At 37.9% G+C, this 27679-nt stretch overlaps 1 protein-coding gene across 1 annotated transcript in view; it reads right to left on the bottom strand.

The window, feature by feature from the left end:
* Positions 1-27679, bottom strand: part of uvrag (UV radiation resistance associated gene) — a 110295-nt gene that overhangs the window by 65778 nt on the left and 16838 nt on the right. The window contains exons 7-10 of the mRNA XM_032576413.1: positions 21058-21163; positions 15091-15217; positions 5545-5629; positions 972-1059 (exon numbers count right to left, since the gene is read on the bottom strand). Of these exons, the coding sequence (XP_032432304.1) occupies positions 972-1059; positions 5545-5629; positions 15091-15217; positions 21058-21163 (406 nt within the window). The remainder of the gene's footprint in view (positions 1-971; positions 1060-5544; positions 5630-15090; positions 15218-21057; positions 21164-27679) is intronic.

The raw sequence follows: 27679 nt of genomic DNA, 5'->3' as shown, positions 1-27679 counted from the left end.
AGCAGAAACAACCCCACACAAGATGAGGGATCATGGGGGAGGAAACGGTGCGCAGCTGGCAGATGGATGTGCTTTAAATCATCATCCGGTTATTGTCTTGTGGTGTCCGCATTCCAAAGTTTAAACTTGAGAGCCAAATATCTTACAAAACTGAGTGATTATAATGAGTCTGTGAGGAATCGACAGAATTGTGAGGACTCTGGATGATCTCCGAAAGCAGTGAAATGTGAACTGTGGAATGGATATTAAAGGAAATTAGACATTATTTTGGACTAAAAATGGAGGTCTGGGGGGAGAAGGCACATCAAAGACTGTCTCCAGAGCTTTTTTAAAATGTGATTAGTGCTCTGTCTTCGGAGACGCACAGAGAAATCAGCTGGTGATCATTTTCGGCTCGATCGGTGCCAACCGAGGACCGGACAAACAGAGACTCAAGAATTGGATCCTTTTCCTAACGTTTGCAATCATTAGACTATGTGACGTGTTTAAAATGAAGTGAGAAGTAGCATAGAGGTAAAACAAGCCATTTAAAATACATCTTGTGTATTTTTAAGTGATGTTGTAGTTACTACATGTGGATATTTTGTTTGTTACTATGTCTTGTCTGTTTTATTTTTTTTCTCTTTCTGCAGGTGATGAAGCAGACTCCTAGGATGCATTCTACCTTTCTTTCTCTCCTCTTATCTCATTCTTTCCCACACCTTTCATAATTTATTTTCTATCTCTGTGTCCACTAAATTTAAAATAAACCCAAAGCAATTTCTAATTAAGTTTATTAACGTATCAAGTGGACCATCATAGCAAAAGCTGCAATGTTCCACTTGTGAAAGTAAATCTGTTGGGCCTCACCTTGACAAAGTGTCAAAAATTCAAAGTGCCACACTGGACACAGTACAAAAAATAAAAAAATCCATAAAATGAATGGAAAATGTTGTGTTGTGCAGAACAGGAGCATCAGGCGGCAGTCTTACCACATCGATGGGGTAGATGTAGGAGAGCTCAGAGAGGAGCTGACGACAGCGGAAGGTGAGCTGGGCGTTGGTTTTGAGGAACTGCTCTCTGAGGAGATCAAACCAGACGAAGACATGGGCAAAGTGAGCAACAGGCAGGTGAAAGTTTTAATAGGAAGTCATTAAGTAGCATAATATCACGGTGAAAAATGCCAGTACAGTCATAACGATAAAGCAGAATATACGTTCCAATGAGTCATTCGTCAGATTAAAAGCACCTTTAAGCAGGTGTTAAACATAATTTTTACTAATGCTATGTATTAAAAATGTTTTTTTTAAATTATTCTGATGTAATATTCTAATTTCAAATGTCATGTTTTTGTTAACTACAAGTGGAAAACTATCATAACGGACAGAAATAAAGGTTCAAATATTCATTTGTGTGCAATTAATCTACATGATGTGTTTCAATGGAATAAGTCGACTTTTCAATAATATTCTAGTTTATTGAATAGCTCTGTAAATAAAGATCCAGACAAATTGTGGTTTTTTGAAAATCATGTTCTTGTCTTTCATTGTCTTGCACTGTGCCTAAGAAAATGGGCCTAATTGTCATATTTGTAACTAAGAAAGAAAAAGAAATCATGGATTATTGATTAAAGTTTCATCACTGAATATTAAAAAACCTTATGAGGATTAATACGCAATAGCTTGTTCTCTTCTCTTTCCTATCTTCAGGAGAAGTTAAAAATGGGCATGTTTTTCACATCATTAACAAGCAGGGGGGGAAAAAAGAAAAGAAAAAGCTTCTTGACATTAGAGTCATTTATTTGGATTATTCTGGTAAAGTAGCCCAAATAGATGAGGACTGGGAAGAAAAAGAAAAATCATCCCTTTTTAAAACATTCTTGGGGTTTACAATCATATAAATCTTTGTGGGACCAGGGTCTTGGAGTGTGTGTGTTTACCCTGAGTTTCTTTTTTTCTTTCTTTCTTTTTTTTTCCTTGTGTCCAGTACGATTCTTAAACCAATCCTGGTGGAGCATTGTGGGTAATAACCCATCATTTTGTGAAGATGAAAAGGGATTTGGGGTGGGGGGACGGTAATTGAAAGTGATCCATCCTCCCATAAATGCTACCAACCTTTCACTTGAATTTCCTTTCTGGCTTCGCCTGTGGTTAGCCATCTTTTATTATTTCTATTCTCCCAGCAAGAAACACTTTGGTGGAAGAGGGAGAGCAGATAGACTGGTGGGTGAAGAACGTTTGATCTGAAGTGTCCAGCAGCTTTTGGCTCATATAACTGGCTTTGCCCACCATACCACCTCATTTAAAATTTTTTTCCTAAAGCATGCAAACTCGCCCAACTGTCCCTTTGAATACTTGCAGAAAAAGGTGATGAGTAGGTCCTTTTTTTCCATATTTTCTTCTCTCCCACTTTGTACTGTTGAGTTAATTTGCAGGAAAACCCGTATACCTCAGATATAGATGAAAGTGGTGGAAATGTCAGGCTGAAAAATAAGCAAACTCTACCAAATACTTTATTTGATCTGCACCTAAAACTGCATGAGTAAAAACTGAACGATGTTTAGTAGTTATTTTTTCTTCCCAAAGAATTTTGAGGCATCAAGCAAACTGAGTGTTTATTCTTTGAACGCTGATGCTTTTCTTTACATTTTCCCTCCAACTGAGACCGTTGCCCTTGTGTTATTTCAACTATACAAATATCAAAAATATTTAGCTATTTCAGGACAAGAAGGCTACGACTTTCATATATTTATTACTAGGAGTGCATCAATTGCAGTTTTCTGGCTGATCACTGATCTTAAAAAACCCTGACCTGCCAGTTCTGGCTGTGGTTGATCCAGATTTACTTTTTTGACTGAAAAGTTGCTAAATATAGTGACAAAGTCACTACACTGGCAACAGTAGGGTGACGATTGTTTGCCCCTCTCATGGCAGAGAAAACGGGGCACAGCGGCTGATTTTCAGACCTTTGCAGAGGTAGATAAGATAGGTTTCACATGCAAGTATCGGCCAATTACCCATCTCCCAAAATTAAGAAAATCTAGGCCAATTTAAAGGTGGACGGCATTTTTAACTATTGTTTTTTTAAAGTATCTTCCAAACATTTCTCTAACAGAATAAACAAGAAGGCTTGGAAAATATGTAAGCAGCTGCTCAGAAATTATGAGAACACTTTGATTTGATTTTCCCGCCAATTATTAAGAAAAGTGTAAATTATTTTTGACAAAATTGTTAGTAAAATATAAATAAAACCAGATTTTTTTTAAAAAAGATACTCATTTTGCATTGTTTTATTGTCTGGAGTGAAATAAACAAGGTATTGGTTTATTGAAAATATTTTTTTAAACCTAATGCGACAAAAGTGTATGAATTAATTTGGGCTTACCTGCAAAACCCTCTACAAGAATCAAACTTGAAGGAGAGAGTTGGATCTGTAGCTTATTAGTTTGGATACTTCCTGCATGAATCTGTATGCACGGTTTAGAAGAAATGCTTCTGGAATAAATAAAGTTTCACGTCATCTGCTTTGACAGCCTATGATTTAGAAGTGATGCACTTAGCCGCCCTAACAAATCACAGCTGAGGTAAACTATTGTGATTTCAAGTTGATTCAGAGTGACAGAAACAGTGTCGGGATGCCAGGTTTTGGACTCTCCAACAGAAACTGATGTACTTGGACTGAACGATCGAGCACTTTAACTATTTTCATCCATTCACCATTTGCATGTTTTAGCATCAGGCTAATTATTATTGTAACGAAACCTGAAATGAGCCTGTGGAGAAGCTAATCAGCTCTGCATGGCCTTTTGAACTGCATGGGTTTTGATCAAATAGTTTGGATTTTTTTTTTTAACATCTTAATAAAAAGTGATCAGAATTTTACTGGTAATTACCACGATGTCAGGTATTCCAACGCTTTGTGTGAGCTTTAGCGGGATTTGCAACTTTAATCGCTGTCAGATCTGAGGCTGAATATATTGTTAGCATGCAAACTGTGAATTTTTGACACTCAAACTATAATAACTACCAAATCTTGTATTTCATTTGTAATAATTATACTGCATACTCCAAGGGGTGTGCAATTAAATCACAATATTTTTTTTTGTATCCAAACAATCACAAAAACCCCCCAAAAATCACATTTGTCCAAAATAAAAGATATAAGCGTTGTGGCCTGTTTCTTTTTCCGAGTATGCTCTTATTTTGTAATGCCTTTCGACTCCGTCATGACTGAAATTGAAACGTGCGGATGTGTTTTGAGTTAGCGGAATATAAAGAGGAGAGAAATAGGAGAGAAGGAGCAGCAGCGTCCAGAAAACAAAAAATATGGGGTCAGCTCAGGCGCCTGGAAGAGAGACATGATTCAAAAACACATGATGGACAAGATTTGCTACTCGGTGGCGTCTGCACCACTGGGAAACAACAAATCTGTTTAACCATCTGAAACTTAATGACACTTATCTATGAGCAACTTTAACACAAAGTGAATTTATTTTCCCAAAATCTTAATACATTTTAAATTAAATGTGCGCAAGTTTCTTTGGTTGAAATAATTTGCTGTTAATTATTATGAGTCATGATAAAAAAAATTTTAAAAAACATGGTCAGAATTGATTTATTTTTATTTATTTGGTTTAGTTAGTCATTTGGTTAGAGGTTTAGTTTGTTTATTTTTATATCTATTTTCAATCGAGTATTTTTCTTCCCCAAAGATGAATGAATTATGATAAATTTCTCATTTTATTTGTGTGTACAAAAAAAATATTTTTTTGGCACTGAACAAGGTTGAGTCTGCTTCAAAGTCAAACGGTGAGGAAAAAAATGGTGTTTGTTAAAAAATATGTAGATATTTTCGTTTTAGCTAGACATGTAAAATCAGACCCGGTTTTGTTTATGCTTGTGTTTAATCATGTAATTTTATCTGAGTAAGTTTTCTTCCCAATAAACAGCAGCAGTACAACTCTACTTATTGAAGTTTTCCTTCTACAGCTAACCATGCACTATCAAGTGGATGTGTTTGAGCTCAGACTTTTGAGATTTGCTGCACTTTAACTACAGCAAATCCACCAAAGATAAAACCACAAAAACCTAAAGAAGACGCCGTCTTGAATAATGCTCAAGTAAAAAAAAAAAAGAAAAAAATTCTATGAACACATGAACAACAAATATTTCCACATAATGGATGGTAGGCAGACGTAAGAGTGCCTGTATTAATTTCCTGTCCTGAGTCTTTTGGCCCCGTTTGGCACCAGGTATTGTTCGGATGCAAAAAGCGGTATCCAGTGTCTGCACCCACCGCAAACATCCCTCCACAAGCCAGGACAAAGACAGGCCAAAGAGCTTTTCAGGAATGCAGAGAAAACATAAATAAAGATGTGGCGGCACAAACACTTTCTTGTTTTAAAGGAGCAAGGTGAGACGTGAGTGCAGGGTGTTCTCTTGTCATAATTTGATTTAAACAGAAACACTGAGTTCAGAGAGCAAGGACCTGACATGTACAAATAAATGGAGCTTTTTTTTTCCTGTTCCTACCTCCAAAAATGTCTAATTATATCTTCACACATACCTCTTGGCCGTACATTCCTTCTGCAACTTTGTTAGGGATTCTTTCTCCTCCTTCAGACTTTCGTGCTGAGAGGAAAACGCTTCCTCTGAAAGACACAGAGAGAAAAAAAAATGTAAATGATCAGGTTTGTTTGCCTCGATCTGCTACATCTGAAAATCCAGGTGGCCTCGTGTTGTGCTGGCTTCCCTCCACCGTCGAGCTCGCGCAAGATCAAAGGGCCTGCCTTTTTGTTTTTCTAATCGGGGTTCAAACCATTTCCTTTTGACACCACATAAAACCAGACAAACACATGTATGGAGATTATAGGATTTGTCAGACTCTGTAAATACAGAGTGGGTAACATAAACACAAATTGAAAAGATACCATTAGAGGCGGTGATGATCCAGCCGAAGGAAGTGGAGTAACTACAACACAGACAGGCTGCAGCGACGGGGCACAAAACCGCAGAGGTATAATAAGCCCGGGGTTGTAACACAATATTTTTCAGATCTGTGAGCCAAAAATAATTTGCTTTATGTTCTGAATGTGCATATGAAAATCAGAGGGGCTTTCCCCTCGTATTTGTGACATGGTAATAACTTTTGAGCCTGTTAAGAACACGTCTCCACCAAGTCAGCAGCTCTTAATGTCGAGGTGCGTCAAAAACAGCAGCATCGTTTACAAGCGTTTCTGCTTATTATTGCAAAAACAATAACTTGTTTATTAGAACAAGTAGACACTACTATTCCTAGCCGCCGTGATTGAGTCCCCCTTCGGATACATTCACCATATTACCAAAGTATGCACTCAACCAGCCAAGTCAACCCAAACTGTTCAATAAATTTGTCCTCTTATGTCAAAAGAGGCTGGTAAATCTTTCCTCAACTGCATGATTTTATCACAAATTGAAAATTGTTTCACAAACAATTTTGTGAAAATTGTTTAAAATCCATTTAAGAGCTCTACAGTGTTTTTTTTATTTTTTTTTTATTTTGAATTATTTAAAAGTCACTCTCAGGCAAGGTGTATCACAGGGGGATTTCACTTTATTTAAAAAAAGAAAAATGCCATAAATAACTAGGTTGACCTGTGATCACTGAACCTTAAGTACCTTTTTAGGAAATTCTTCTTTCAGTTTGTATTTTATAACAGATCTTTTTTGTACCCATTTTAAAACACACTAGCATGTTGATATAGGTGCCTAAAAGGTTTAGCCGACCCTATGTAGTTTCTATTCATTATTTTTGCTGTATGTCTTATTTTTTTATTTGTGATATTGCATTCATCATCTTACCATGATGACAATTTTGACTTATGGTTGTCTCAATAAATTTCAATAAATAATATGAAAAAACATAGTCAGTATGATTGCTACTTGTAATATTTTCTTCGCTTTCTTTCTTCCATCAACAAAATATCAGTAAATTCTAAAATATAATTTAATGCAGTTTAAAATCATGTGTCTTCAAGTTCTTTAGGTAAAGAAACCCATTTCAAATAGAAATGTTTTTTTGGGACAGTATTTGTGTTTGTGGCACTATGAATGAAGCGTCATACAGTTATAGCCACACATTTACCTAAAATAGAAGTAATAGTGTTTATCATTATCACAAGAGTACAAAATATACTGCGATAAAAGTCCATATCCATATCACCCACCCCTATTGTGCAATACTTGTTATTTTTTGAGGTAGTATATCACCTTTAAGTTCAGCAACAGCAAAAAAACCCACAAACTTAGCAACCCAAGTATTGGCCAGTAAATGCAGCACATGTGCACCGACGCTCCTGCACAGCCAGAAAGGCCGAGTCTAAAGCTTAATCTGTGTTTCTACAGTCAACACATTAAAAAGGTGCTGCGGATGTTTCCGAAAGGAGACTTTCCAGGACCTAATCCAATCTGTTAAGATGCTCTTATTGCAGCTGGCTCAGGAAAAGTAAGTTTGGAGTAATTAAGATTATCAGACCACATGTCATCAGATGGATCACAGGACCTGCTTGTTATCAAATAGTTACCACTTACATGAAGGCTTTCCTCACAGGGACCATAAGGGTGGAAGGTGAGAGACTGATGGAGAAAACAGAGCTTCTAGGAAACATCTCAATCAGATTAGCTGCCAGGGCAGATAGCATCAGACAGACAGGCCATCCCTCTGATCTGAGTGATGACATGAAGACATATTTTAACACGAACGACAGAGGTCTGTATCACACTGCCTCTTTCATGTAATGCCCGGCTGGACCCTATCTGGTCTGTCCATCAATCTCCTGATCCTTTCATGTCTCTAACCTGTTCCAGTTTGTACAGTGGTATGATACAGACAGACGGTCCATAGCGGAGGCCGTGGAAGTACACATGCTTCACTTTGGCTGTTTGTTTCTCGATATATCACCGCATAAAACCATAAAATATTGGCTACAATAAAATCTGGAGCCGTTATAGTGAATGCGATATCAAAAAATTATAAATTGCTCGTAACTTTTCTGGGTTTTGACATGAGCCAGTAAACAGTGAGGTCCTACTCGCACCAGACGGGTGATTTAGATGGAAATCCAGCTGTAAAATTCAGCCCCAGGTGCTTCTGGGGATTATTTACATAGTCTGGTTCTTGTGGCTTATGGGTTTTAAATCTGTTCTGCTACTAAGAGTCGCTTAATATTAGGAGAAATGTTGAACCGTGCAATGGTGTCAACAATACATGGTTAGTCTCATATTGTGCAGAAGTTGGAAGAATATTTCAAGACATAGACTCCACTAACAGGTTTAAATGTCTGTGCTTCCCACTTCTGACACCAGATTTAACCATCAGAAAGTGTTAGAGTGCCATACAAAATAGGTAAAGTGTAAAATTTTCATATTCCTTGTCACATTACAACTGAATTCTTCAAGGGCTTTTACTTGTGGTTTCTGTCACAGATCAACATAAAAAGTGCAATGCATCTGTACGCAACACAGTTCATCCAAAGACAGGCCTGTGTGCAGGCCTCTGAGGTTTATAGTCTCACAATATCAAGACAGAGAAACCCAGCAGACAGGTGAGGGATACGGTTAAGGAAAGGTGAAGCATAGTTAGGAAAAGAAAGATGGAAAAGGAGAAGAAATAGAAGATACGTAGAGGACGCACCAAATGTGGAAGTAGATGGTCCAATCAAAAATTAAGCTTTGTGGCCTAAATGCAATATGCTATGTATGAAGTAAACCTTCCTCTTTGACCACACCATCCAAATGGCAGTCTATAGGAACACAAGGCAACATGGTTTTACATACAATCTGACTGAGTTTAAGCTTTTTTCCAGCGAGGAATAAGTACAGAGTTGAAGTCTCTAGATATGCTGTTGAAGATATGTCCCAAAAGACATACAGCTGTAATTACAGAAAAAGCACATCGTACCAAATATTGACTCAATGGGGCTGAATACAAATGTTGATTTTTTTTTCTTCGTAAAAATGAAAGAATAAAAAACAATCATTCTCCCTTCATCTCACACAATCCCATTAATATACATAAAATATAAATTTGTGGTTGCAATGTGACAAAACATGGAATAAATTGAAGAAGAGATCAAAATACATTTTATAAAGCCTTCTATGTTCATGGAGATTTGGTTGTATGACTGCAGCAGTATAGTTGATGTTAACTCTTGATCTCTTACCTCATCTGAGGACAATCTGTTCACTGTTAGTCGGATGAGAAGCCACACCGCCACACAAAACTCTTCAAGACATTCTGGAGAGTTGGCCGTTTCACCATAAAAGCTCATATCAAGCCGACAAAGACTGCATTGTAATAAACTCCGAAGCAGGGGAAGAAGGAGCAGCTGAAAATGTTTATATGTAATCTAATGGTGAAAATTTCAGCTTCAGGTTAAACACTTTAGGGCACAATTCTTCCTTGTTTTATTTGGTACAGAAGGTGTGAAAAACAGCGACTGAACCAAAAAAAAAGACAAGCAGTAGATAAAACCCTGAAGTACAGAAAGTCAAATACCTTATAAACAAAAATCACTCCAATTGTTCCAACCTGATTAAATTTGATATTATTCAGACTGTTAGTGTGCACTTCCTGCAAAGCTTTAAAAGATGAAAGGGGTTTCAATGATCTGTGACCTCACTGCAGTGTCACGATGTTATGAGGAAATGACAACCCACTGTCAATGACTGAATTTAAAATGTGTTTGTATTCGACACAAGTGGACATTAAATCAATGCCCTGACAAGGCAGTGAAAATGATGAAAGCAGAAATGAGTAAAACAGAAGTAAGCATTCAAAATAAGTTTTGAAAGAAATGATCAGCTACATATTTGTAAAGTTACAATACCAACCACATCTATTGGCTCGTCTGGTTAAGATGGGTACAAAGCCTTAAAACAAATCCATCTTTTATAGCAGTAGCATGATCTCACGAAGGGATCTTTAATTTGAGAAATTGTAGTTTAGTATAATCGTAAGACTCCTTTTCCTCAGTTTATAAAATGAAGAAAGGACTAAATTTGCTGTTTTTGGCCAGACCGATTGTACAAAGTTGAAGCATGAAGACAGAGGGATTTTTGTCTATTCTATACAAAGAGAGACTTTTGTGTTTTGTAATAATCAGTGCAAAATGCAACAATGTTATTGCAGAATGCTGCAGAAACTGTCACAAATTGTGTTCATTTATGTTGGTTTAATGACATTGTATTACATTATGAAACTATAATTTACTACATTTTCCTGGATTACTCCAAAACCCGATGTTACAGTGTAGGATGAATCAAGTGAGTCTTGAAAAATTACTCCAGGCCTCACCACAAGTGACTAAAGAATATGATTATAATTCATTCCCAGATGACAATAAAACAAAATAAGATCAGATTTAACCTCTCGTCTTCTGTGACACATCACATTTATATATCAGAAACACAAAGTAATAGAATATTAATCAATGGCTCCCAGACACTAATACTTTAGTTACATTCATTCTTAAGGGATGCAGCTTAGGCGTACCTGTAATAGACATTTTAGTAAAAAAAATAAATAAATAAAATTTATAAAACAATTATTTCGTAACATGGAATTTTACTTTAGTGTAAGATTTAGGTGTTGCAATAAATGACCAATTTATTTATAAGGACAGGGTCACCAGTTCTGCTTTTTTATGACTAACATTTTAACATACCGGTTAGGGTGACTGGGGGAAAATTAAAAAAGAATCACAAGAAAGTGAAGTATTGAGCCAATAAGCAGAGTATTATTGTCAACGCTTTTCTGACAGCCAGCTGGTAAAAGTCTATGGTAAAACCGAGCTCCTGCAAAAGGAGCTCTAATGGTGATGGCTTCAATATGAGACCTTCTGTCTGAGGTGACACATACCACGCCACAAAACACTTTCACAAAACTCTGTTCTTCACTTAGGAAAGTCAACTACTGACATTTATTGGTCAGGAAACCTAGCTACACTGCAGAGCGTGAGAATAACCACCACTGCTAAGTACAATAAATGCTGCTCACAGGCCTGATTTATGTCGCCTGCTTGCGATGGAGAACTGGAAAATAGACAGGAGGAAATTGTGACAAGAGCGTGACCTCAGCATAGCCAGCCAAAGGGATTCCTCTCTGACTGGGGAAATAACTGCTTTTATTGTTAGCTCACTGCTTTAAGAAGAGGAACAAAAGTCCATAGTGGTGGTACCCACACATTGCCAATTCTAGGGTATGTGGAACACCTAAAATAGAGTTATTGTATGAGCTTTTTACACATTCTTAGTATAATCTCACCCATAACTGTAGCTTAAACGGCACTACAGTCGTTCCTGTTGTTCTTTAAAGTATTTTATATTTTTGTGTAAGTGCTTTATAAATACAGCTAGATTGGATTCTGTCATCAACATGATTCAGACAGATACTAAAGTGACGTTCTAATAATTATTGTTGGAAAAAGGCGGACATTTTCATCTCACCATCATGTACTAACACAAACCCACACCTGTTGTGCCTCCATCTTTGTCAGAATGATCTAAACCATTAGTTTTGTAGGAGAAAAAATAAAATGGCTGACAATGGTGATCTGTTACAGGACCATATGAGAGTGTGAGAGGCAGCGAGACCAAGTGACCAGATACAGATGAAACGCAGAACAGTGAGGACAGAGGAGTAAAGAAACAACTAGAGATTAGTAGTTGTTACGGTAACCCCTAAGAGGAAGTACTGCATAGCAGTGTGTGTGCACACACACTGGTAAACTGTCAATAACCCTTTCGAGGTTAGCTGGATCCAATAAACACTGGAATGTGTAAAATATCCTATACATTAAACACATGCTACTAATCCAATCAACACCTAATAGCCCTAATATTAAAACCACCTGTTTAATATTGGGTAGGAGCACAAAATTCACCAACACAGCTTTCAAGACAGCGTCTCCATAAGACTTTGTGGTGTTATGTGGCTACACAGCAAGACATTAGAAACAGATCCATGAAGTTCTGCTAGCTGAAAATTGGACATCCATGGATTTGTCAGTTTTAAGACATCCTAAAGGCCAGGAGGGAGATTTAAACTTTGGAGGCCAAGCCAACAACACTTTGGCCCTGAACAGATAGCTCTATCTTTATAGCTTTTTATTCACATCAAGAGAGCTTTAACCAGCAGCAGTGGTGACATAGAGATAAAGCACGACTCATGTACGGAGCCCTAAGTCCTCAATGCGGCCGTCACAATTCGAGTCTCACTGACCATTGTCAAATGTCTTCTCCCTATGTCACAATCCACTCTCCTGTCAATTCAACATCAAATAAAGGGCCTAAAATATCCTTAAAATAATGTCTTAAGCGTTTTATGACAAAGTTCACCACATACTCGGGCGTACTTCACTCCGTGGACGTCCACGAATACTCAATGCAGACTCAAAGCAAATATCCACCAAGCACATTGGCCCAAAGGTACATTTTTACAACCGTGTATTAGTAAACTGCTTAGCAGGAAACGGTGTTCAAATCAACTATTCAGTACGCGATACCAAGCTGACAAGGTTGAGAGTTGGCAGAAACAGTTGTGAGGACGCACAGCACATACAATGGCGTAGTGAAAGGAGGCTCAACACAGTATCAAATCAGAGACGCTTGAAACATATCCAGATTTTCAGATTTCAGCTACACACCATCGTACTCGCACTTCACAGTTATACAGCCGTCTTTCACTAAGCATTTCTACAAAATACACTCAAGTCTATGGTTGTGATCAACTTTGAACAACTTTCTACTCTGGCTTTAAAAGTACCATTTCTCTGGCGCATTCCTGTTTGTGTCTGCGTGAGCAGAGCATCTCTTTGCTGCCAGTTGGCTGCTCATTCTGTCTTGGATCACGTAAAGCAGGTACTGAACACTGGGTGCTGGGAACGCTATGATCTGCTTGGACACAAGTATGGACTTCAGTCTACATGTTCCCACACTTTGATGTTACCATCACATCAACTTCAACTATCTACTATTCATTTATCCACTGTGTTACACTGATAGCCACTATAGTAATGAGAAAGCTGATATAGCCAATTTTTAGATATTTTGATTAAAAAAAAACAAAAAACTGAAAGTTGCAGTTTTTAAAAGTACTGATTGCTTCTTGTGCAATTCAGTCCATTTGCTTTATTGGTTTCTGTGCTTTTCAATAAGTCAAATTAAATTTAAAGACAAAATCTTACCTACATTAAACAAAATTGAGCATCTCCAAAACAAAAGACATCAGATGAAAACAACATCAGCAGCTCCATGACGCACTGTAAACACTTTTCTCCAAAACTAATAGCTTTTTAACAAAAACATGTTTCTCCAGGATGTGAAACAGGGTGATGCATCTGAGCTGATTAGAAGAGTTAAACAACAATCTCCAAAAAAGGAACTGAAACAGCACTGCTAAATAGCATATGTCTTTTCCATTTCAGGTGGGGAAAAAAACAACAAAAAATCCAGCACAGTCCTATTCAGCAACAAGATGCCAATTCATCCTCGAATACCTTTTAAATTTAAACGAGCTAATAGAATTATGTCATGTTCCCTGGAAAGCACCTGTCCAGTCTGCAAACAGGCTCTGAAAGAGATGCAGGTTCTTTCAGCTGCAGACAAAGTGGTGACAAAGTCAGAGGGTCATTTTTAAGAAGTTCAAACACAAAGGAAAGCTTTTCTCTGAATCAGCCTAAAGGCTGTCCCTTATTGTGACTGCATGTGTTTTTATAGGTGAGCTTCATGTTAATTAGCTCTGGTTGGCCCTATAAATTGCTCTGGTCTTTGACCAAAAGGCAATCTGACATCAGAGAAGGACAATATGTACTGTCAGAAAACTATATATACACTGCTTCTTGTGTATATATAGCAGGCTCGCAGATGGAGAACAACATGAGAACAATGAAGCGGGTGCACCAAAGTCTCACTGAAAAATAAAATGTCTGAGTTTGTTTCTGTGTTTTGCTTGATTTTCATTCAGTGAAGTAACTAAAGGTGAGTAGAGTAGACCGAAAAGGGGCAATATTATTAAAATAAAAATTTTTTTTGGCTTTACATCATGCTATTCCCTCATCAAAACCATACCTAGAGTGTTGCCTTGATTCTTTTATGTATGTTTGATAAATCCTTCAATCTCCTATGGCAACCATTCAGCTGTGCAAAATGCCTTGGGGGTACCAAGGGCTGCCTTCGAGGCACAGCTCCTCCTTGAAGAGGCAGGAAAAAAAAAAAAGCTTTGGAGCTTTCATTTTTATGAAACGGTCACAGCGCCAGACTTTTCTGCATTTTATGGTTAATGGAAACGCAGCTATTGTTGGTCTCTGACTTTAAATTTCAATAGACTGTATTAAAGTTTGGGATTGGAATGTAAAACAATGTGAAAAAGCTTGAGGGAAAAGAATATTGACATAAGTAAAGTTTGCCTGATTTGAAAAACTATAGGGACTAGATGACTTCTTTTACTATTCTTATTATTGACATGAGTTACGAAGAAAAAAAAAACTTTACAGTCAAACTACATTCAAGTTCCTCTTTTCCTGTCCTCTTCAGTAGCTGCTGCTGGGCCTTTTGTGGAAAATAGTAAAAAAGATGGAGGCTTAGGTTGGAATTAGTTGCACATGTTTTTACCATAATAACAAGTCTTCTTACACAAGTGTATTAAGTATTTGAGTAATACAACACCACTTGAGGCAAGTAAATGAGTTGCAGAAGCTCTTTTCATTTCTTCCACTGCTTGTGTGTCTGTGTTAGCTTTAGCAGTGTCATGGGGTTAAAACAGCAAACACAGTGAGCGTATCAATAGATGGTTCGCAAAGCTGGGTAAGCTGTCGTTGCAGGGAAAGACTGAAATAATGCGTTGGAATTTTGTATTGCCCAGAAGAATGAGAAATGGAAAGACGTGTGTGAGTTCACCAGAAACCCAGCTTGTAGATTCAGAGCTGAAGTTGCTAATATTTGGGGGATTTATTACACATTTATATAGTTAAAATTTTTGCGTAACTGCTCCTGTTACACCTTGTTCGTACCTTGTTCTTAATTTTAAAACTGAATTGAATATAATGCGGTTTTGGTCTCCTCCGATTCGATTTACCTTTCTTCTGTAGATGTGCCCTCTCCTTCTGCCGAACGTCTATTTCCCTGCCAAGCGCCTTCTTCTGCCGCTGCAGCTCACTGCAGAGCACAGCTATGCGCAGCTGCATGCACTCACGCTCCTTCTTCTGCAAGTAGAAAACAGAGAACACACAAAGAAAAACTTTGAGCGAAAACGTTCGTCACGTGGCCACAGCAAGGTGTGAAGTTTATTGCGTTTCATAGAAGTCCTAAAAGGTTTTCCAGAAACACTTTGTTTTTGTTGCCTTATCCCACGTCTCGCTGGCTTAATACACGTCCACAAAGATGAGGCTTTTGTTTAATAATGTAAAATCCAGTGTCAACAACTAATGACAGAGGAGGGGAAAAAAGAAAATGATATGACTCTTGAAAACAGCTCACTGAGCTCTGAGCTCAGCGTGGTGAAACCTGTCAGTAATGAGCCCCTATCGTGGGAAAGCATGGCTGCAAGTCAAATGGTGCGAAGTTCTGGCTTTTGATATTCAAACAGCTGATAAGAGGCGAGTGTTTGAGGCCTGAGGTCAAACTTTGATTTTGGAAAGACATGTGAGAATCCATCTCTTGAGTATAGCGACTGATTTCAAACTGAATACAATTTCATCTGAACCAACCTGAAAGTTAGGGGTGCACCGATTGACTGGCTGATCGGTTCTGATTTTCATCACTTTGGGTAAGGGTGCACCGACTGCAGTTTTTTGGCCGATTACCCATCTTTTAAAAAACCTTACATGCCGATTTCAATTTTGGCTGGTACCAATTTTTTTTTTTTGTCCCAGATGTTGCTCAATATAGCAAGAAAGATACTGAAGTGGCAACAGTGGGGTGACTATTGTTAACTGTAAACATGCAGACATGTCCTGATGGGTCAGTCTATAAATCAAACTTTTCTCACGGACGATTAGAGGATAGTGGTTCATTTTTAGACCTTTGCCAGGGTAGATAAGATTGGTGGATAAAATTGGCTTCACATGTAAAAATTGGCCGACCATCAATCTCCCAAAATTAAGGAAATTGTCGCCGATAAATCGCTGCACCCCTAACTGATTAACTACCTGATATGACTCTTCCTAAATACATAAAATTATCTTATCACAAGTAAATACAGTAATAGTAAAAACAAAGTGCAATTCCATTTGAAATTCAATAGTTATACATTTCAGGACATAGAGAAAATGATCTTGTCTTTTTTTTTTTTTTTTCTAAAATGCAGCACAAAAACATCCAAAAGATTCCAAACCATTGTTAGTTTTAAAACATAAATGTAGCAAAAAAAATTCTTTTAATTGTTAAAATTGAACATCTGGCTGGCTCTTCTTTATACCTCATCACTCCAGGCAGAATAAACAGAGAAACTCTCCCACTACAGAGCTTATTGCATCTTTGCAAACCTAAGTGTTTCTGTCATATTATTTTTAAAGAGAAAGTTTTCCATGGGCAATCCTCAAGTGTTGACAAATCTGCAGATATATTTTCCTTCTAGCATTTTGTTTAAATATAAAATCTAGAAAATCCTTATCAACAATCCTCCCAAATGTACCCACTGATTATTAGCAATATCTAGCTGTTAATTTCCACCTTGAATCAGGATGAGTGCAGAGGGATTTTTTTTCCCCCACACACAGCATCTCTATTTTGGCTTCCCCGGTTTCCCCCAACCTCAACCTGACGAGATGTCAAGTCAAGCAGGTGTAAACACGAGGCGTGTTTTTAAACTGATGCAGACAGTGGCATTATCAGTGTTTCATCACTTGGAGGAATGTGCTTGGAGTGGCAGCAGAGGAAGTGGAAACTATCCACAGGGAAGTGTCGAGGCAGAAGGATGCAAGTATATCTGATGTACAGGAGGGGCAAGACGAATAGACAGCTTTGAAGAAGTCTAATAAAATCTAATAAAATGCCATAAAATCCATTCAAACAGAACTCTGGGATTTTTCACACAATGTTCCCTGACTAGCACAAGCATCTGAGTCATTAGTCAACATCTTGCGCTCTCTGTAGGGTGTGCCTCCTTCATGTCTCTATGCAATGGTGGGCGGTGTGTCTTGAAGAGTGCTAACTATCTAAAAAGGAACAGCTGAATGGACAGAAGGATCCAGATGTGGAATAAAACACACTCACACACACAACAGTTGGCAGTAAATGAAAAAAATTAAGTCAGAAGTGCTCTATAAAAGAACTAAGATTTAAAGCTCCAGTATGTAACTTAAAAAAAATAATAACATATTTGTTGGAACTGTCACTATGTCATGACAGTATAATATGACAGATTGTCTGTGAAAACAAACAAAAAAAAAAATCAGAGACAGGAGGAAGGACTTAGCGCTGTCAGTCACCCTCTGTGTGGCGCCTCTCATCACCCCGTTTACGCTCTGCTACGCTGCAGTATGCTCAGGCTAGTTAGCATGACCTCCAATAACAGATAAATGATTTTCCTGTAAAGGTGAGGTGTTTCTCCGCCATAAGCAAATTGAGGATTGAGTACACGAGGATGATTGACAGTACTAAGACCTTCCTTCTGGTTCTGATTGGTCTGTTTGTGGTCGGAAGCAGAGCATTTCTTCAGATGGCGATAGCAGCTCAGGGAGGAAGTAGAGGAGATCAATCTTTTCTCAGATTATCCTTAAATATGTAAAAAACATATTTGTGTTTTTTATAAAAGTTACATACCACACCTTCATAAGAGCAAAAACAATTGTTGGATAAAAAATGTTCAAGTAGGGAATGAGATGGACGAAGGAAAACCTGGGAGGGACTGAGCTCATCTTTGATCGCACAGCGCACGCCCAACAAGGCGGGACTGTGACATCTCACACACGCAAACAATCAGATAGCAATCGCTATCTAGGTGGAACAGAGATATGGACTCTTCTGGCAAATTACTAAGGGCCTCTAGGAGAAAACAGCAAGGCGACTGATAGAACCTCCATGTCCTGGGTGCTTGGCGACAGTGGCACTCGCATGCTAGCCACCTCTGGCTTTGGCACGAACCTTGAACCTCCTACACTTTCACTGAGCAGGGAGTTGACGAGCGGGTCACAGGCAGGGGTGCGTGCGTGTGTGTGCGCGTGCATCCCAGGGCCCGTCTGCCTCCTACTGAACATCAAACAGCAGTGGGTCAGCTGAGTAAATAAGCAGCGGGCGTGGGGAACATGTTAGAACCCAGCAGATTAATGACAGAGTGTGGGTGAGAGGGTGAAAGGGCCACTTTGCCCTCCCTTGATCCAGGCTCAATATAATGTGCATGGGGCTCATACAAAGCTCTGAAAAGGCAAAAACTCTTAGAAGAGTCCAACAATGCCCCGCTCACTCCACTCTACAAGGCTTTTAACAGAGAGCTAGAAGACAGGGATTGTGTGATTTATTAGCTGATTTTGGGCACTGAAAGAGGTCTTGAGGAATGTTTTAATATGGAAGAAATATCAGAGACAGGTTTTTGTAGGAGATCCTTTGTACCAAAGAGGATGGAGGCTTAACATTTTTGTGGGAAGGCTGAAGCTAGGAGGGCAGCTTGCATAGTCAAGGTGAGGGTCTGGGAAACAGAACACAAAAGAAGAGAAGTATATCAAAAGAACACAAAGGAAAGCAACAGCTGTAACAGCTGCTCTAAAACCCTTTAAGTTTTAGTATATGTGCAGCAGTGCATAAATTCTCACAGATTTGACTCTAACAGTGGACATGAAAACCCCCCAGCTGTCAAAAATCAATTCAGCATAAAGGGCACATTAAGGCATGACCAGCAAAATACTATTAAAGAATAAAGAGTAGTGATTGACACATTTATTGAGAACTGTGGTAAAGATGTGCTTTAAAAGGCCTTGAACTAAATTCATCTTTAATTGCAGTACTTTTGAAACAAAAATCCCCAAATCTGTTATTGGTACCTCTGACAATCACTTCAGAATTACTTACTTGAATTCAGTTTATTTATTTTTGCTAATACTTTACTTTTTAAATTTAGTGTAAATTTAGTGTCTGGCATAGACACTTAACTGCGTATCGATTTTATCCTTTAGATTAGTGGCCCCCCAACCTTTTTGTCACCGCGGACCAGTCAAGGCTTGGCAATTTTACTGCGGCCCGGAGGGGTGGGGGGTCATGTGGCACTTCACTTTTCTCTGCCCTCTATTCCTCTTTGCAATGGAGGTTATCTTTGCATTCTTACAGGTGAATACTGTCTTGTAAAAAAACATGGCAACACAGATGGCAGTAAGTGTGCAACTCAGAGTTTGGAAATGATTACTTGTATTTTCGCCCACATTTATGAACTGAAATCAAATTGTAACATTTGTATTTGTCTAAAATTATTCTGCTACAGTACCGCATTGATTCACTCATAGTAAAGCTTCGAAAACACATTTACCAGCGGTGCCACTACATGGGATTGGATCAGAAATCTTAGCACAGAATTAACATAAATTCAAAGCTGGATTTGGTGCTTTGTTTTCACAGCTGTGTGGCTGCCAATTCCAAAAATGTTAAACATGTTTTCTTGATTTTTCTGTGGATCATAGTCAGGGTTATGACAGGAAGAGGAAACATAAATAGGGGATCTGATTCAGGGCTTTATCAGTCAGGCAGTGTGATATTACTTTTTGTCCACTTTGTAGTTTATCCACGAAAACATTCTGAAGCTGCCTTAAGGCTATAATAACCTCTCACTTTGTATCTTTAGCATACAATTCCATCCCAGACTTTGGGTGGTAAAAAAATAAAATAAAATAAAAAATCACAAAATCTAAGTACTTGTCATGGCAGATTCTGTTGATGCTTGTTATGAGGGAAACTAGCTGGCGTAGTTTCCTGATAGTACCACAGTCCTATAGCATTAATTGGCGTGCTTGACCTATGTCATATTTGAATTAGCAGCTAATCTTTATATATATTTTCAGCCATCAGTAAAATTGATAAACATATGAAGTGAAAAATAATGAATGTTACTGAAAACAAGCAAATCTGTTCATGTAATTGATATCTGCCATAAGAATATTGTTTACACCCATTCCAAGGTTAAGCTCAAATTCTCTTTAATGTCCCTAGGGGGCATTATGGGTTACTGGAAGCAGAGAATACCCTCATTAACAATAAATACAGTAAGTACAACAAATGCCATCACAATTGTAAGTATGCCAGCACAAATACTGACACACTTGAAAAAACACTCGACAGGAAATATTTAAAAAGGGCAGCAACAGCAGGTGAAAATACATCTTAAATCTGTTGCTTCTTAAAATAAATCTCTGAAAATTGACAAATCCTTTTTCACAACAAGCACTGCTGCTTTGTGGTGTTGGGGTTAAAGAAAAACAAAAAAGGGATGGATTTCAAACTATTTAAGTGTCCGTTTTCTGAAAGACACAGAGAGCCCAAAAAAATCATTAGAAGACTTTTATATAGAACATAGGTCATGCCGCCAGTTTCATCTTCAATTTTGAATTTCGAGTGAATGATTCTTCTTTAGCACAGATGAAGCATTAGATTGCACGTGAGTGAGAATCGGAAAAACTCTTTAGCAGATAACAGGAAGAAAGATCAAAATACGACGTTTTTTTATCCTTCCTGGCTTCAAACTTCTGTCTCTCACAGGATGACTGGATTCTGTAGCTTTTTGGGAATCTCAAAGTGAGGATAAGGCTCTAGATTCTCATGAAATTTAAATGGTGACTGTTAATTTAGTAATTCTATTGCCAATTCCTCAATGTTCACATCAAATAATTTAAATGCTGTTCCTATTTCTTATTATGCTACAGCTCTTACAGTAAACTAGGTAATGGCAAGTCAAGGAATTCCAAAAGTTAATTAATATGTTCTCAAAGATTTTAATTTAAAAAATCCTCTTTATATTGTCACTTTATGTAATATTCAAATGGAAAATTTTTTACAACAAGTTGCCGACACAGTTATGTTGAGTATTTAATGGGGACTAAAAGGTTCTGGAAGACTGGCTCACCCGCTCAGTACAAGCCGCTGTTGTTCTTAGTTTTTCTTCAATCTCCTTGCCGGACCTCTGAACTGTCACTTGGGTCTGCTTGATGGCTCTCTGTGCTGTGTGAAGCCTGCCAGAGGAGAAGCAGAAGACAAAGTCACCATTAACAACATAATTCAAACACATTGGACCACCAGGACATCTCTAACTTGGAACAGGACCGCTAAGAGGTCATTAAACTGATTAGCAGAATAAAAATGGTTATTTACGAGAAGAACTGCAAATAAATTCAAGCTCGGTTTGGATCTTTATTGTGACTGTTTACATGACACAGTAAGAACCATGATTGCTCCCATGTGAGGAACCGTGATTGTGCAGTGTTTGTTATCCCTCTTTGTTTCTTTTGTTTTGTTTTCCTGCAGAGGTTAATGAAAAGTTTTGACATTAAATAATGAGCAAAAACAACACGGAGTTCACTCTAAATACCAGATCGACCAGTTCAACTTGCAGCACAGATGCCCACGACGTTCAATCACAACAAATCTGGCCTTCCTTCAGCCTAAACATTGTCCAGCAGGCCTAAACCCATCAGTCCCGGTAAAGCAAAGACAAACCCCCTAATTAACTAAAGCCACAACGATTTCCAAATTCCATGTCGCTGTCATCACTGGAATAGGAAACTGCAACATCAGTACACAAATGACAGGCAAACACATTATTATAACCATCAATCACAAGGAGCTAACGTTTCAGAATGCTCGCTTCAAATCCAAAGGCCATCAAAGAACAGACGAAGCCCGCTCATCAAAACCCGTGGGATCAAACTCATCAAGAGGCAAAATTCTCCCATGGTGGGAATGAGCTGAAGAGCAGAAACTGAGAAAGGGAAACTGACAACTATCAATAAAAGTGTCAGGCTGAAGTTAGATGATCTCATTCCAAGTAGATGTGTCAGCGCTATCCATATGGTGCTGCACAGAGATGGTGGCAGTTCTTTTGTTTTTACTACTGCACACTTCCATTTTCTTGTGGCTGGAAATACCAGTAACACAAACCAAAGAAGGTTTTCTCCGCAAAACTGTCTATATGTAAAGATTCCAAGTAGAAGTGCTAACACTTCAGATATGGTGTACAGATCACATGACAAACAAAAACCAGAGGTATACCAATTATGGCTGGACACATTTTATTGCAGTTCAGCAGGTGCTGTTACTGTGCATAAAGCAGAACCTCAGGACAGAAAAACAGATGTGCTAAATTAGGGTTTATTTTCTTAGCAAAAATTCTTAACATCTCTTACAAGAGTTAGCTTTTTTAATCTGAATCAGAATTTGATTGCAAATTCTCACCTCCCCAAACAAGCCAGACTGTCGAGACAAACAGACTAGAGTTTGATTAAAGCGGACTAAGCATGGCAGGTGTGAATGCACCCTTAGTCTACAGATGATAGTTACAGTGTCTTGTAAAGGAATTCTGATCACTTGATCTTCCTCACATTTTGTCAGATCAAAACCACAAATGTTGACCCATTTTTAAGCAAATTTAGACAAACAATTCACTCCTGCCCTAAATGATATCATGGAACAATCTTAATAAATAAGCCAACATATCAGAAAGAGAACCATGGATCTCCACAATTGTTTGATGCAAAATATTACACCACAACAAAAGATTTTGAGAAGATGATGCCAAAAACTGGTAAGGGAGAGTCATTACCCAAAGTGAAATGAGTCTTGTATTGATATAGACTAAAGGGTGGCTCTGTGAGTAAGAATTCATAATGCAAAATGGAACATAAAATGCTATGTCACACTTTGCAAATAGACTTAGTGACATGGTCTATATTTTGGAGGCATGCCTTGGGGTCTAACAAAACTGACATTACAGCATTTGGTGATACCGACCAATGTAGTAATCTATTTCTACTAGATTGCTACATTTTGCAGAAGAAAGGTTGAAGCTTGCAAGTCTGAAAACATCACAGCTTTGAAATAACTTGTCTGTGGGTGAAAGATGTTATTGGTCATTTTGCTGAGGGAAGAACTGGTGCATTTCATAAAACACATGGCATCACAATGGAAAAATATGCAGAAAACTGAAGGAACAACTCAAGGAATCAACCAGGAAATTAAGGCTTCGAAATGGGCAATGACCCCAAGCGTACCCAAATATAATTTTCAAAGAGGCTGAGAATAACAAAGTCAATGTTTTGAAAGGGCCATCACAAAGCCCTGGTAGGAGTCTCAAACATTGAAAATATTTCTGGTTAAAGTTGAAAAGGCGTGTGTGATCAAGCTGGCCTACAAAACCTGACTCAGTTACACGAGTTCTTTCAGAAGGTCTGGGGCAGAATTCCAGCAAAGTGCTGCAAGAGGCTTTTGGGAGGAAACCCAAAACATTTGACCGAAGCCATACAGTTCAAAAGGTAATTCTAACAGACGCCAGGGAATTGTCTACAAACTTCAAAATTTTAAGGTTAAAATAATTTTTAAAAATCGAATTTATTCTGTGGAATTTAGCAAACAGAAGCAATATTGGTCATATTTTTGCCCTAAAGCAGGAAAACTAAAGTCAGATTTCAGTGTCAAAGAATAAGAAAATGGGTTGTGTCAGTTTTAACCATAAATTTTTAATATCTGTTTTGAAGAGGATATTAAAGACAAAACCTTCACACTGGAAACTGGATTACAGGCAAGGCTTGTGGTCAGGCCATCAGGGGGACGAGAGGCCTCTCTCTAGGCATGTCCTTACTTTCAGCGCACAAGAATTTTCTCCTTGAGTGGATTTAGTTTAAGAGGCTCGTTTTTTAACGAGCCCACAATGTAGCTGGGTCATTTTACTAATCCTGGGGGGCTTTGTTGTTATGAAATTCACATAGTAATTTCTGGATATTATTGCCCCGCACTGGCAACCAACCTAGCAAAAAGATTACTTGAATGACAATTCCACCCAGGCAGAAATTGTTCTTCAACAAAAACAAACACACAAAAATCACTGTAGATTTTCAACCCACGTTTTTAATCTGCTTGAGGTGACAGTGATAGCAAACAGAGAAAGATCCCCAGCATATCAAAGTGGATCTGCTTTGACAGCTTCGTTTGTTTGGGTGATTGTGAAAAGAAAATCAGATATGGCCCATTCCTTCAGGTTAAGGTAGTTATCTCTCCTCTGCTTTTCACGCATGTCCGCCCCCGATCCCTTTCCAGGCCTTGGCCTAAGGCTGGCCCATTGCTACACAGCATGAAGACCGGTACAGGGAACTGAGCACCCAGTAGGGGTGCCTTGCAGTAGCAGTGCTGTGTACACTGTGCTAATTCATGAGCCTTCACAACTTTTCCTTTGCAGGGAGGCACAAAGCAGCTGTGCCACAGATTATCAGGACGTTGTGGCTAAGTTTTAACCTTTGATTCCTGCTACATATCAAACAACTTTATTCAACCCTTTCATCAAGGAAAGAGTTTCTGCAACTATGAAATTCTACCTTTAAAATGTCCTAATTTTGCTTGATAAAAAGCAACATTAAAATTGTTAATCTGGCTTTAAAGATATTGTAAAATAAGCATTTTAATAACAAACAGTACTAATAATTATCAATAACAAGAAAAAAAAAAAAAAGACCTCTTCAATCAAGATCTTTCGTTTAACATATTTGTGAGGGTTTCCAGGTTATGGTCCAGCACCTATGGTTTGGAAAATCAGGGCCGGGAAGGAGGTTGAAAATATAAATGTGTCGTCTGGTTTGAAAAGATTAGCAAGAGAAAATGTAATCTGGAGATTAAAAAGACAGAGAGAAAGAGAAAATCTTTTAATACCGTCTTACAATATTTCATAGTGATAATGACCCCTGGTCCATTTGAGGATCAAACCGCTCTGCCGTTTAACAGGAAGGTTCAAACAAACACCAGCAAAGTAAAAGGCATGAGCCAGTTACCGGAGTCCAGATATACAGTAATATGAAAAAGTCACAATTTCAAAACCACAAACATTTTCCATCATACCATTCTCCATTTTTAATGTCTGGTCAAAAATAAATTGGGGGTCAAATCTCACCAGTCACATGGAGCACCGCTATCATGACACCTGCTCTCCTGCATCTTTATACTAGATAGTTCTGCAAGTTCTGTGATGAGTGAAGGAGAACTTTTTTGGCTCTAAAGTAGAAAAAAAATTGAGGCTTAAAAAATGTTGCTATGGTATCAAATTATAGAGTATTCTTCTCAGTATTGTGACCACCCTACTCTGCACTGATGAATATTCAGACCTTGGGATGACATATGTTTAAACTCAAATTGACAATGGCAGCATGACCTAATTTCTGATTTATCTGGAGTATTGAAATTGGATTCCAGGATGGTCAGTTGATTCTTTAAAAAAAAAAAAAAAAACACAAGCTGCTTTTCCATTCCAAATGTGCGCAAAATTTTGTCGATGTTCCGCTAATGTCGAAAAAACCATTTTGGATTTCAGTGTTTACATTAAATAAGAAACGATTAAAATCACACGTGAACAAGCTTGTTCACATAATAAGACATTAAAAAATACCACCATTTGGTGTCGTCTTCTTTGTGGTTTCTGCCAGAAGTAACGTCCAGTTGTTGATCATGTGACTCGTAATGTGAAAAAGTGTTTCCATTTCATTGTAAAGTAAACCAAAAAAAATCTCAAAACCTATCCAAAAAAATAATAATAATTTTCAAAATTGGTGTTTCCATTAAACAAATTTATTTTCAGAATGTCAAATTGTGCAGTTATATTGTCAATGGAAACACAGCAACAGTACTTACACTATTCAAACCAGGAGCATATAAGAAGCAAAGCACGTACTTAGACATGTGACAGGGCTTTAAGTTGCATAAAATCCATAAAAATGTACATAACATAGCTTTTTCAATACACAAGGATATTATTTGACATGAAGAATGCTGCTCTTATCCTAATTTTTCCTAATGCCTGCCCTGCATGCTTCTCAAAGCATCCTCTAAAAAAAACGTAGAAAACCCCACACACTGTTGACTCCCATGAAGTCATTTCAGACCACCACCGTTCAAACAGTCCTGGGTGAACAGGGCCACCAATTAACCAATTCAAAACAACAAAGCAGGGGTAACGCCCACCTTAACATCTCAACCGGGAACAAAACAACACCTAATCAAATCCAACAACACTTCTAAATTCCATCTTAAATCTCATCACAGAAGAATGTCAACACATTTAACCACTTGTTATTCACATCACCTCACCATTGTTTCCATCTACACAGAATGGAAGATAAAATGGCGGGGGAGACGTTTCTTTGACAGGCCTATGGGTGTTCCTCCAGGCTGACGGCTTGGGCTCTGCTAACTTGCTAAAAGCCATGTTTACAGAACAACAAAGAAGCAAGCTTCAGAAGAAGAGATTCAGAAGAAACCAAGTCAAGTCTCAAAAGGGTCAGAAAGAGTTCATGCAGTGAGGCAATTCAAGATAGTTATAGAAATGCCTTGATGAGAAGTGTATGGAAACCTTCTACATTTACAACATACCAAATAGTTGATCAAAGTTACTGTTAGGTTTTTTTACTTAAGTTTATTAAACCAGAAAGACTCGGATGCAATTTCTCTTCTGCCAGTGAGTAGGAATCTATGACATGCACTTAAAGTTTGATCACGATATTTTGCGGTATTATTGTGATAACAATAAAAGTCGCGGTAAGAGATTTTTTTTTTTTAAGGTAACTGTATGGTTGTGACTGCATCACAGAGCAATCATAGGCCCCCAAACACTGATCATGAAAATCATTCCTATTGATAATACACTTCTTCAGGACAACAGCCACAAAAATAAGTGTGATTTGAAACACTAAACTGAACACAGTAACTGCATTTAATCATATTTTCATATAAATACTCTTTGAGTATTTATACTCTTTGAGTATTTATTGATCCTCAAAGAGTGGATTAGTAATTAGTGGATTAGTAATAATTCCGACAACATGGACAGTTTGGGTGGGAGTTATACATTATTAATTGGAATTTATTGTGAAAACGATAAATCAAAATTCTGATCTCTTGATAAGAAATTTGCCATGATAAATGCCCTTCTCTACCACTGACTTATGGTCAAGATGAACAGCAAAAATGTATAACACTGCATAAATTGTTTCAAATATCTAAAAATAGCAAAGAAAAAATATGAAACTAAACACTTGCTGCCTTGATGCAGTTCCCATAAGTTGCTCAAAAAAAGAACTGAGCTATGTTGCACCCCAAGTATTACAGATAGTAAACACAGCTCTTCAGATCGATTTCAACTGGACCTTGAACGTTGCATTAATCAAACATCATTTAAAGACACCTAATCTGGACGTCTTAAAAATATTAAAACGGCTATACTTGTAACCCAACATTTGTCATTTTCATGGTTTTTCACTCTGTGATTATGTCTCATATTTTTACTAAACTTTATGATGCATCAAGTGATTTTTTTTTTTTTAATCATCAGTGTTTGTTCTTCCAGGGAAACGCCTATCACCTGTATAAAAAATTTTTCCCTTCTTTTTTCCAGTTGGTTTGGCTGCAACAATTAATCACCTGTATAAAATTGATTGTTGCAGCCAAACCAACTGGAAACAAGAAGGGAAAAAAATTGTTCCCAACACTCACCCCCT

Source organism: Xiphophorus hellerii, chromosome 11 (assembly GCF_003331165.1).
Source record: "Xiphophorus hellerii strain 12219 chromosome 11, Xiphophorus_hellerii-4.1, whole genome shotgun sequence".
Classification (NCBI taxonomy): Eukaryota; Metazoa; Chordata; class Actinopteri; order Cyprinodontiformes; family Poeciliidae; genus Xiphophorus; species Xiphophorus hellerii.
This window is presented reverse-complemented; position numbering and strand designations above follow the sequence as displayed.